The sequence below is a fragment of the Hypomesus nipponensis genome, chromosome 11 (genome assembly GCF_054491055.1).
Source record: "Hypomesus nipponensis isolate SF chromosome 11, ASM5449105v1, whole genome shotgun sequence".
NCBI lineage: Eukaryota > Metazoa > Chordata > Actinopteri > Osmeriformes > Osmeridae > Hypomesus > Hypomesus nipponensis.
The window spans coordinates 15,565,734-15,578,629 of record NC_140371.1 but is presented as its reverse complement, the minus strand read 5'-3'; the positions used below and the strand labels follow the sequence as shown (position 1 = coordinate 15,578,629).

At 52.8% G+C, this 12,896-nt stretch overlaps 1 protein-coding gene across 1 annotated transcript in view; it reads left to right on the top strand.

Moving 5' to 3' along the window:
- thada (THADA armadillo repeat containing) overlaps window positions 1–12,896 on the top strand; it is a 45,410-nt gene that overhangs the window by 8,859 nt on the left and 23,655 nt on the right. Inside the window, exons 22-28 of the mRNA XM_084709795.1 lie at window positions 1,814–1,923; window positions 2,594–2,726; window positions 4,451–4,573; window positions 4,657–4,779; window positions 5,005–5,096; window positions 8,137–8,226; window positions 10,253–10,384. Coding sequence (XP_084565921.1) covers window positions 1,814–1,923; window positions 2,594–2,726; window positions 4,451–4,573; window positions 4,657–4,779; window positions 5,005–5,096; window positions 8,137–8,226; window positions 10,253–10,384 — 803 coding nt within the window. The remainder of the gene's footprint in view (window positions 1–1,813; window positions 1,924–2,593; window positions 2,727–4,450; window positions 4,574–4,656; window positions 4,780–5,004; window positions 5,097–8,136; window positions 8,227–10,252; window positions 10,385–12,896) is intronic.

Sequence of the window (12,896 nt, the reverse complement as noted above, 5' to 3'; positions counted from 1 at the left end):
CCCCTCCGTGGAGATGTGAGAGACCTCCTCAGCCATGGCGCCTGTGAGTGTGTGTGTGTGTGTGTGTGAGAGAGAGAGAGAGAGAGACCACCACAGAGCTGGTGTGTGTCCAAGTTCCTCCAGTTTCACAGCTCTAGGGTTTGTTTAGCCTGGCCTGGCCTGGCTTGGCTTCTCAGTCACACAAGAGAGGCAGAGCCATCAGCCATCAGTCTGGCAGGGCCAGAGAATTTACTTTCTGCATTAGCTGGCCTAACTAACATGGGCACTCTCTTTCTTCAGCCACAGGGATGTTAGTCTCTCTCTCTTAACTTGGTATCTTTCTCTCTGGTTTCACAAACACAATCTCTCTCTCAAGCTGTAGTGGAAGTATCTTGGACCTGTAAAAGATCCGACGACCAGAACCCCAACCCCTACTCGTTTACTCTCCCGGTTACCTTAAAGAACAACAAACTTGGGAACCCTCTATTGCGGTACATATGAAGTATTTTAAGTGAGGCCTTCATGTAGCACAGTTTTGAAAAGTGAACAGAACGCTTCTCAGAACGGTTCCAGTGGGCGTATCTCTGTTCGAGTTGCACAACAAGCTTGGAGAATATTGAAGCAAATCAACAACAACACCAGCACCCTCCTCCCCCTCTTCTTCCTTATCCGTCTGGGGACTGTTCCCCAGGCCTGAGGTGAGGAGCCAGGCCAGGCCAGGGCAGGCAGAGCAGAGCTGTTATTTGGGTCAGTGACAGCCCTGGTGTAATTACCCTGTTCGCTGCCCCGGGCCACGCTAGGGACTTGGAAAACTTATTTCCGCACATGGCCACGTTTTTTTTCTTCTTCTTCTGGGAAAGGGGCGCGTTGCAAACAGGAAGTTGCAGTCTAAATAAAGTCCCCCCAGGAAGCCTAGTCGCTTTAACGATTACACAAACGGCGGGTCAAAAATAGCGCCTGTGGGACCGCGCTGCGGCGGTGAGGCCTCTGCCCCCCCCCCGGCCCCCCCGGGCGACTGCTCCTGCAGTGAGGTCAGCCGCGGGCTGGACGAGCGCACCGCGTGCCGAGCTGGGAGCGGACGTGATGGGACAGTCATGACGGCTGCCTGCCGCCCGCCCGCCACTGTGGTCAGGTCGGTGAGGTATTCCAGTACGTCCGTGGAGGTGGGCCGGTCAGCTGGATGTCCGCACGGTCAGTCTCGTTGATGCGGCCGGTCACAGCAGGTTAGTTATTTTTGGAGGGGAGCGGAGGTGGAAAGAAGAGTCGACAGTGAGTTGAATCGGGGGGGTGCAATTTAGGACTGTCCCTAAATGCCTGTCCAAATCTCCTGCAGATTGAGGAGCACGTCTTTAGATGATCTAACCATGTGTGCCTTCTGAGGCGAGGAGGAGGAGGAGGAGGGGGGGGGTGGTTGCCACCCTTTCACGTGGGGCTCTCTTCCACCAGCCCCTCCCTGTGCCCTCCGTGCCACCCCGGATTGGCACAGCGCCATGGCCCTGCCTGCGGTAGTGATGCCACAGTGTAATAACAGGGCCGGGAGACGCTGTGCCTGCTGTGCCCTGCCCCTCACCTGGAATGCACCCTGATGTTGACTCCCTCTTCCGGGCTCCTGCCCACGCTCCATAGGGTCCCACTAACTGCACCAGCGCTTGTTTGGACGATGATGAGTGTCTCTGCTAGGGGCGCACTTGTTCTCGTGCTCAATGTGCCAGCCGGTGTCCCGATTTATGTTCTTTTAGTTTGAATTGGGATAAACAAATGAATCGGGTACTTCAATCCTCTGTCTTTCTCTGCTCGCTTTCGCTCTCTCTTTCCCTCCTTCCCTCTCTCCCAGGTGGAAGGAGTAGGGTTGTATTTCCGTCAACAACTTCTGCAGTCTCGCCACCGGGGGGCCTTTGAGCTGGCCTATGTGGGCTTTGTACGCCTGACTGACATGTTATGCAGGTAGGTGTGTGTGTGTGTGTGTGTGTCTTCTATTGGTCCGGCGGGGAAAGTCGATTTTGAGCCATGGATGGTGAACCTTGAATCCCTAACAGATTATATCATCCTTTCAATAGGGTATTTTATTGGCCCGCACATGGGGAACCGAGACGAAACTGATCTCACAACAGGTTCCTTTAGGATTAGCTGTGTGTGTGTGTGAGTGTGTGAGAGTTTCTGGGGGGATGGCACTATGCAAGGTTATGGGGTGTTGATTATAGGGAGCGCGACTGCTGCCTTTTGATGCTGGGTTTTGTGTCTCTAGTGTTCCATGGTTCACCGTGGTGTGTGTGTGTGTGTGTGTGTATGTGTATGTGGGGGGCTGGGGTCATGCCCTTTTCCCGTCCTGTGCAGTGGATTGTTTGATCTGGCCTCCTTGGTCCACTGGCTCGTGTTAAACACCAGTCCTTTTCATAACTGGAGAGCACATTCCTCTCTGCAGTCCACGCCTCGCGTGTGTGTGTTTGTGTGTGTGTGTTTGATCTGATCAGGGATTATTTTATTTTTTTGTGTGGACCTGTTAAGCCTTTCAGTTATGAATTTTTCACCTTTTTTCGTTTCAACAAAAATCGAAAATGCTTCTCGTCTGATTGGGCGTCACAGTAGCGCGTGTGTTTGTGTGTGTCTGTTCCAGAAGCGGGAGCCAGACGCTGCAGCAGCTGCCTGCCTGCTGGCTGACTGAGGTCCTGCAGGAGGTCAAGTCCAGTGACCCTGCGTCCAAACTGTGTGCCACAAGACGCAGCGCAGGAATCCCTTTCTATATCCAGGTGGGTGTGGGTGGCTGGGTGGGTGTGGGTGGCTGGGTGTTTTTACTCTTAAAAGCAGTGACTCTGCATTTCTTGGCGTTCCCTTTGAGCATTCATGCTGGAAGAACACTTTGTCTCCCCATCCATCTATTTGTCATGTGCGCACACACCCGTGCACATGCACAGTGTCCCTTGATTGAACCCCATCTCCGTCTCACTAATCCCAAACACCTCAGCACTCTGTCTGAATATCAGCTTGCAGACCTTCCTCTGCTGTTTTGATTACTCAACTGAGACTGGAAACAGACAGTAGAACTGAGCTAGTCTCACCCATAGAACCATCACCAGTAGAACTGAGCTTGTTTACTAACATATAGAACCATCACCAGTAGAACTGAGCTAGTCTACTAGCATATAGAACCATCACCAGTAGAACTGAGCTAGTCTACTAACATATAGAACCATCACCAGTAGAACCGAGCTAGTCTACTAACATATAGAACCATCACCAGTAGAACTGAGCTAGTCTACTAACATATAGAACCATCACCAGTAGAACTGAGCTAGTCTACTAACATATAGAACCATCACCAGTAGAACTAAGCTAGTCTACTAACATATAGAACCATCACCAGTCTACTAACATATAGAACCATCACCAGTAGAACTGAGCTAGTCTACTAACATATAGAACCATCACCAGTAGAACTGAGCTAGTCTACTAACATATAGAACCATCACCAGTAGAACTGAGCTAGTCTACTAACATATAGAACCATCACCAGTAGAACTGAGCTAGTCTACTAACATATAGAACCATCACCAGTCTACTAACATATAGAACCATCACCAGTAGAACTGAGCTAGTCTACTAACATATAGAACCATCACCAGTCTACTAACATATAGAACCATCACCAGTAGAACTGAGCTAGTCTACTAACATATAGAACCATCACCAGTACAACTGTATGAGAGGCCGTATAGGCCATAATTCATACTTGGTCTCACATACATGCCATGACCTCACATATATACCATTATACTCTCACATATATACCATTATATGTCCTATACGGCCTCTCATAGAACTGAGCTAGTCTAACATATAGAACCATCTCCAGTAGAACTCTGGACTAACGAGGGGAGAGGTAAAAAAGGAAAGAGATAAACAAAAAAAGGCGAGTACCAAGGGGAGGGCAGAGAGAACTTGAGTATTTAATTGGAATGAACAGAGAGGAAGGGAAAGCTAGATAGCGGAGTCAGTAAGAGATAAGACATGAGAGAGTGATGAGGGGAGGGCTGCAAATGAAGTCAGCACCTTGGCAGGGCCCTGCACATTCCTGTGGCGGAGAGATCCGGAACGGCTGGCGGGGACTGCTGCATCTCTGGGCCGGCCCAGCTCTCCTCCCACTAACCTGGGCCGGCTTGGGACACACTTCACAGGAACCAGACCAGACCCCGCCCCCCCCTCCCCCCTTCCTCCCCACTCCCCAGGGCACACATACATACAGACTCACAGCTGTCTCTCATCATCTCTCTCTGCAATGCTGACGCATGCTGATGATGTCACGCAGCCCTTCCAATGGTGCTTAATCTTTTGGTTTATACTACAAAATGACCTATGCCACAATGATATTTCCCATATCACAATGTAAATAAATAAAAACAGTCCTAACCAGTCCCAGGCCCTATGTCTTTGTCCCTGTTGCAGTGTTTAAACTGGACCCATTGCTGTTCCCCAGGCCCTGTTGTCTTCTGAGCCCAAGTTATCCAGCTGCAGCCTGTTGAAGATGACCATGAGGGAGCTGACCGCCCTGGCCATGCCTGCTCCCCACAGAGACACTGACCACACCACTGTCCCCCAGGTACGACCCACCATGTGTCCGTACGCTAGGTACACAGCTCATTATGTATGTGTGCTGATTTGTGTGTTTGTATTTCTCCCCAGGTGCACGCCCTCAACATTCTGCGTGCGCTGTACAGAGACACTCGTCTGGGGGAGAACATCGTCCCCTTCGTGTCCGAGGGCATGCAGGCCGCCGTGCTGGGCTTCACCTCTCCTGTCTGGGCTGTGAGTCCCTCCATCCTGCCCTCCCTCCATCCTGCCCTCCCTCCATCCTGCCCTCCCTCCGTCATGCCCCTGCTCTCTATCTCGGCGTCCTCCTTTATCTCTGTCCCTACCCCTGTCCTCAATCAATTATCTATTTTCCTCTCTTGTTCTGTCTCTCTTTGTCTCTCTCTCTCTCTTGTTCTCTCTCTCTCTTTCTCTCTCTCTCTCTTTGTCTCTCTCTCTCAGGTGAGGAACTCCTCCACTCTCCTGTTCAGCACTCTGATCACGAGGATCTTTGGAGTGAAGAAGGGCAAGGACGAACACTCGAAGAAGAACAGGTCTGCTTCCTTCCATCTAACAGCCGGCCCGCTCCTCCCGTTTGGTCTGATAGTGTGTCCCCTCCACCACCGGGGGGCACTGTGGCCACATCCCTCCGCCCTGGCCTCACTTCAAGCTGTGTGAGAGAGGAGAGGCCAGACCGGATGAGACTCCAACAGGGCTGTTCTGTTATTCCTCCATTTTTATTTTTATTTATCCCCAGATATCCCACTTGCTTTGTGTTCCTGTTGATCTCACTGCAAGTAAACATACACACACACACACACGTCAGACTCTTTTATAGAGTTTCCCCGGACATTTTGTCGGTCCGCACCACACGCGCACACACACACACACATGCAAGCCTCTAATCACTATCCCTCTGACCTCCACCTCTGACCCGTGTGTGTGTGTGTATGTGCGCGTCGGCATGTACGCAAGTATGCAACTGTGTGAATGAATGAGGGTCTCTGACAGGACCCCCCGCGGTGCCGAATAGAGGACCCCTCACACACACACACACACACAACCACACAACCACAACCTGAGCAGGGGTCACCGGAGAGGTGCACTGTGGGTAGGGGACGAAGAGGTCACATCTGGAGGCAGTGAGAGAGACGGGGTACAAGGAGCGGCTGAAGAGGACTCTGAATAGACGGATGACAGCCTGTGGAGGGGAGGCCGATGCTCTGGAGGTCCAGGACCCGGCCCGCGTTGGCAGATGCTTCAGCTTGATAGGGCTATTTTTAGGAGCGTCTCCCGGGCGACCGGTCCCCATGGTGGGCATGCCGGTTGATCTCGGCTCGTTTTCCGGCTCACGATAAGGAGCAGACACAGGGGCCAGAGCCAACAACCCAATCTGTTGTCCTTTTAGTTTCGTAGGCTTGTGTGGTGAGCCTTCTGATCTCGCCCCCCCCCCCCCCCCCCCCCCGTTTATTTTTCAGGATTTCTCTCTTTTCTTCCATGCAGGTCTCTCTGGTTATTATTGCGTGTTATCCTGCGTGCGTTTGTGCAGGAGTTAGGAGATTGAGGGCGTGCAAGAGTGTTTTCTGTGTGTGTGCGTGGCGATTCTGTGTGGGAGAGATGGTGTGTGGTGTGTGTGTGTGTGTGTGTGTGTGGGGGGGGGGGTTATGAGGGAGATAGTATGTTAGTGTGAGTCAGGGAATGAATGATTTTGACCTATGTGTGTCTGAGCGTGTGTGTTGGGTGTCTGGGTAATGTCATTACTGTGATTATTTGGTTGTGTGTTCTGGCTGCACGAAATGCGTTGTGACAAGCTGTCCACTCCAATGTCTGGCTGCTAGCTGGTGTATTTGGTCCGGCTACTCTGTGTGTGTGTGTGTGTGTGAGTGTGTGAGTGTTATAGGCCAGGCTCTGTGGCTCCAGTGGAGTTGAAGTGTATCAAACCATTTGGGCCAGCTGATCTTGGGCTTGGTTTGCGTGACTGACACACACATCCACACACATGCACATACACACTGGACCATTTATCCATGAAGTACGTATGTTTGTACACCCTGGATGACTGTATGTTTTCCTGTGTGTGTTGGAGTGTGAAGACTGTGTTTAGAGTCAGAATGTGTGCGTGTGTGTACACGATGGGGTTTATGTCTAGTTTATATTGTGACTCCACTGGGAATCTAGATTTCATGCTGAACCTTCTGCTGATATGTTTGTCATCATGACATCGGGTGGGGGGGGGGGTCATGGGAGAGAGCTTTGTTCTGCCGTGGAACCTGATCCTCTAGACCTTGTGGCTGTGCGGTTCTTCAGAGGTACCCTCAGCAACCACCATCGAGGAGGACTAAAAACATCTCTCCAGTGACGTCTGCGCTCGCTGCGTGTCTGATCCTGGTGATGGTGTAGCAGGCTGGCCTGTACGAGGCCAAGCTGCAGCCTGACTGCCAACAAGACAGGACCAGTCATCGGTCAGACACCTCTCCCTGACCTCCCCCCTCCACCCCCTCCTCTCCCCTGATCCCTAACCTGGCTAATCTGCTCTGCCCCGACCCCTGACCCCACCCAGGAGAGAGACCTCAGCCTGAGAGGGTCTCATTAGGGAGAAGACAACATGCCCTGTGTGTGTGTGTCTGCACGTGTAGGTGCCCTTGGTTGTGTGTGTTAAGGAGATGTGCAGGTCAGGACGAGTGAGGGACAGCCCTGTGAGGGATCAGGGGATCAGGGCTGGGTTGTTGCTGAGCCCGAGGGCCTGCTGTGTCCGCAGGCCACACTGGAATAATCCACAGCCTTGTGAGCGTGTAACTGCTACCACATTGAGCCCCCGTCAGTCCCAATCTGGACCCTGTACACCGTGTCACGTTCGGGACTCGCCAACACACACACACTCACTCACATACCCCTTTGACAAAATTGACGGGCCTCGTTACCATGATGTCGCTTTGGCTCTAACTCAGACCAGGCCTAGAACTCCTTAGCATTGATGAGAAAGTGTGTGTGTGTGTGTGTGTGTTGGCTGTGCTGTCTGAACCCTTCTTCAGCTAGAAATCCACAGATTTAGATGAACAGGGTTTTTAAATAGGCCTTTATTGGCTTGGGGTGAACAGGGTTGGAGCATTTTTAAAGATGAGGTTGCCAAAGTTAAATAAGGTTTGTCAGTTTATGGATCCATGTGTGTCAACACGCAATCCCAAACACAGTCTGCAGTGGGTGTGTACACACACTCCCACACACACACACACACACACACACACACTCCCTCACTGCCTGAGTCAGGACACAGGGCAGTCATATTTAGATCCAGGCTTTTCCGTCTGCGGGGCGGAAACAGCTGAAGTGTCTCTCCTCTCCTCCCGTGAACCTAGCCTTCTCTTAATGAGCGCTTTACTGCCCCGCGATGCTTTGAGATGGAAGGATGTGGTTAAGAAGCCAGACCCCCAAGTAGAAGTCGTTTGATTATCTTCTCTCTAGTTTTTTTGGTTTGTATTAATGGACAGACGCGTTTTTGAAACAGATAGCAGATAGCAGATGAAATAGAGCCTCTTGTGCTCCGTGTCTCACCCCTTGTCTGTGTCTCCCCCCCCCCCACCCCCTCATTTGCAGGATGACGGGCCGGGAGTTCTTCACGCGCTTCCCGGCGCTCTACCCCTTCCTGCTCAGCCAGCTGGGGGAGGCGGCCCTCTCTGTGGACAGGTGAGCCGCCCTCGTCGCTACGGGGGGTGGGGGGACGGGGACGTTTCCACCCAGGACCGTGGTGCCTGTCCTCCCACACCCAGAGCTCCCCGAGGCCCCTGTTCTCACCCTCCTCCGGTTGCGGGAGGCCTCCCAACTCCCAGGGCCGGCCGAGGCCTGATTCCTTAAGGCTCGTTAAACCTTTTAAGTGTATCCGCAGACGGACGGACGGACAGTTTCCTGGGAGAGATGGAGAGATAGAAGAAGGGGTTGGGGTGGGGGTGATTCCACTTGTTTGTTAGGAGCTAAGCTCACCATTCATCCCTCCCTATTTGAGTGTCTGTGTCCCATTCCCTGTGCCCTCTGGTCAGAGCGCTATCTTAATATGCATCAAATTAATTGGATTGTTGTTTTCCAGCCTGACTTTCTCACCCCCCCCCCCCCTCTGAAAAAGGCCATGTTTCCCATGAAACAAGACCTCCTTGTGGCCCCCTCCGCACTTGGCGGTAGCACCCAGCACCATGGCTCCATGTAGAGACATGTTTGGACTGGGCTTTGGTTCCGTAGCTTTAGGATACCAACACACACACACACATGCACTCTGTTGGGTTCGACCTACTACTCCAACGGCGTCCTCCATTCCTGTGTGTTTGCCCTCTTCTCCTCTCCCACCGTCTCTTTCCTGCTTACCCCCTTTTCCCCTCATCCCTCCATCTGTACCTTCCCCACCCCCCCCCCCCTCCCCCCCTTCTCCTCCTCACCCGTTCACACACATGTTTTGGCTCTCTCCTTCCATCTGTCAGTTCCTCCGTCTCCGCCTTCCTCTGCGCTCTCCTATCTCCTCCCTCTCTCCCGGCGAGGACCGTGCCAGCGGGCCTCACATGTGAGCAGTTCCCTCCCGCTCCCCAGTGCCACGCCATGACATCACGTCCAGGCCGGCCCACGCCGTGCCTGACTGAAATTGGACGCTAAACACATTACGCTGGGGTCCTAATTAGCGGCCTATTACATTTCCCATCTCGCTGATCGCACGGCTGTCCCAGAGGGTTGCTGTGTGTGTGTGTGTGTGTGTGTGTGTGTGTGTGTGTTATTGAAGGGAATAATGAAAAGCACAAGTGGAGCTGGCAGGGCGTCCAGTGTCTTCATATGCTCTATGAGAACCTCATGGCCATACAAGAGCCCAGGAGCACGCCTCCCTCTCAGCACACACATGAATCAGCAACCTCAGAATACACTCCCACTCCCACACACAGATGAATCCATACACACACACACACACACACACACACCTCTCCAGTGAGATGGGAGCGATCAGGATGACACTGCCAACCAGGAAACTGTGAAACCGCTGGCAAGAATAGACAGTTTCCATTCTGAGTCAGGGAGTGAGTAAGAGAGTGAAGCAGAGGGAGGGAGGGTAGGGGAGATGTGGAGTTGGTGTGAGAGGGAGGTGAAGAGATTAACGGAAGATAAATGAAGTTTGAGTTGATGGAATAGCTGGTTTGGGTCCTCGGAAATGTGGCACATACATAAAATCTCTACTCTGCGTCTCTGTGTTGTGTGTGTGCGTGTGTGTTTGCTTGCTTGTGTTTGTGTTTAATATTCCCATATTGCTGCGAACATCTGGGCTGTAATGTTCCCCAGGTCTCATGGCTCAGGGCTCCAGTGTGGGGGTTAAAATAGATCTGTATAAAACTTGTCTAAACACTGCACACTGACTAGCCCAGTCCAGATGTGTCAATGATTAGTAAATCATGACAATGCCTCTGGCTCCCACTCCTCCTCTCTCTCTGTTCTCCATCACCCTGTCTTAGTTTCCCACTTTCCTTCTTACTCCCCCTTCCCTTCACTACCTTTACTGTCCAGTTCTCTGCTTTCAGCCCTTCACGTCCCCTGTTCTCTTCTGAAGCTATAAGATGATTGGACAAATGTACAAAGTACAGATTCGATGTTGCCCTATGTGAAGCAACAAAGCACTACCCCCCCCCACCGTGTGACCTTTGAGACCTCTGAACTTACCCCTCCCCCACTCTGTTTATCCTATCAGTGACAGCGGACAGGTGAGGCTCCACCCCAGTTTGTTTCTGCTCCTGTTGGTGCTGGGCAGACTGTACCCCTCCCCTATGGATGGCTCCTCCTCCCCGCTGGGCCTCGCCCCCTTCATGCCCTTCATCATCAGGTGAGTGGAACGTGTGCACACACACACACACATATTCCAAAGCAGACACATTAGATGTGTTCTTCTCTTCTGATAGGGCCGCCTATTACATATTACCAGTCATGTCGGAACCAAACATCTCAACCTGGATACGGCTCTGTTAAGAGCCCTTTTTGGACGCCAGTTTAGGTCACTACGCCAAAGATGTGTGTGAGGGAGGGGTGCTGGCACACATTGTCCCTTCGTGTGTCATGGCGTTCCCAAATTTCCAGTCCCATTATCTGTGTTGAGGGGGGATGGATGGGAAGTTGTGGTTAGGACCTCATACCTCACATAGCTGAGCTGGAAAGAAATGAACAAATATTATTGGTACGTGTTCCTCCATGGCACCTGTGAACAGCCCCAGGGCCAGCAACCCCTCCCTCCCCCTGCAGGCCTGTACCACCAGGGTAGGGGAGGCGGGGTCAAACCTTTCTCACCAAGATGTCAGGTGCACCCCGCCACACCCCCAGCAGTGGAACATTCCGTTCCTGGGCTTGGGAAGATAGACTGGGGGAGATTATGAAAGAGGAGTGGCGGGGGAGTAGTGGCCGGAGAAGTGAAAGAACATCTCAAGCAGCCTAAGCAAAGGTCTGGCCTAGTATGGTGAGGGTGAGGTGTGTGTTTACAGAGACTGAGCGCGTGTGTTTGTGTTAGACGGAAGACACGCTTTCAGGTCAGGTCAGGGTAGCACTGTAGCAGGTTGTGCTCAAACGCTGGAGGCTACTGTATGGCCGTGTGTGTGTGTGTGTGTGTGTGTGTGTGTGTGAGGGAGAGCTCATCAGTGGTGTCTCCTTATCTATGCCTGAGAGGGGATGTCTCTGTCCACCATGAGGCCCTTTGGTGAGCAAGCAGGGAGGAGGAGGAGGATGGAGGAGGATGGGGGGGCTGAGGGTTAGTCAGTGCCTGGGACGGAGGGAGGGAGAAGGGATGGAGGAGAGAGAGGCTCAGGCCAGGACCTTGAGGTTGGAACTCTGTGACTATCCACCGCCGATAACGGCTTCACAACAGACCCAGATACTTGTGTGTCTTACACAGATATGTTTAATTAGCGATCCCGATGTTTTCCCCACGCCGTGCCAACCGCTGATCCTCCCATGAGATTCGATTGCTCGACTGATGCAACGGTGTTGTTGCACAATGTCCATGGTGCTCAGGGAAGCCGCAGAGTTCACTCCCATGTTCATACACGCCCCCGACTGAAAGGCAAGGTGGAAGATGGGCCGAGAGATAAAAAAGACAAATGTAGGGGTTGATAGAGAGAGAGAGATACAGAGGAAAGGTTGATACTGGTGTGGTGCTGGGAGGGTTAACTTCCACAGGGTCTGGGTCGTTGCTGGAGGGGGGACGGGGGAGGGGAGGGGGGCTGGCTGGTTCTTGTCAGTGGAGGTATGCAGCGCACAAGGCTCACATCCACACAAATCAAGCCCACATGTTGGAGGATGTTAAATATAGCTGCATGGCCCTGACTTCTTTGGCTCCAGATCCTGGTTCTCTCTCCCCTGCTTCCTCCCTCTCCCCCAGGCACATGTGGACGTGTCTGGGGAGGCTGATTACTATCACCCCCCCCCCCCCCCCCTCCACCACCTCCACCATTAAGATTCCTCCAGAAGAAAGCTTGCCGAGGTGAACTTCGACAGAGGGGCCCGCACGGTCAAGATAATCCACCTCTCCATCCCTCCCTCTCTCTGCTCATCCTGGCGTCCTCTGATTGGCTCCCCCCCCCCCAGGACCTCGTCAGATCCCCATCTCCAGCATTCCTCTGCGAGCTCAGGCGTCGCCTGCGTCATCTGGCCTCTCGTCAGCCGGCCTGGGGATGATCCTCCTGATGAGGACTAGACAGATCTGTCATGTCAGCTTCTCCTTGCCACGCCCTCCTCCCTTCACTTAAGCAAAAAACCTGGATCGAGTTCACCCCTCCCCTCCCCTGACAGTGCTTCAAACTGTCCCTCCAATGACTTATCTTCCATTTTTCCGACCAAGCTTCTTTCCGCACGTCTTCCCTCTCTCGTCTGCCTCCCCAGCCCTCCCCCTTTCCTCTACATCCCGCCCGGAACCTGGTTCCTGAACCAAGTTCTACGGCTGTGCTAACTGGATAGTCCACTGTGTCTCCTGGTGCTCGAGGGTGCATTCTTCACTAACAGACTCCATTATGGCTCTGAGTGGGCCCGTTTGGTTAATGCACTGCGGACTGACTTTGCAGGAAACTGGAGTGCCAGGCCCCCCAAATGATCCCCAGATGCCCCCCCCAACCCCCTGTATCCCGACCCCCCCCCCCCCCGAGACAGCGCTGGACGTGGCCCTGTTTCTAAAATTACACCTCCAAACTGTCATTTCCTCTCCAAAGAGTTTTAATGGGACAAATTAGCACTGATAGTTAACATATGGGTCACAAATGGGACTGTGGGGCTGGGGGAAAGGGAGGAGGACAGGAGGATTGGTCATTAGAGGACAGAGGATAGGTTTGTGTGTGTGTGTGTGTGTGTGTGTGTGT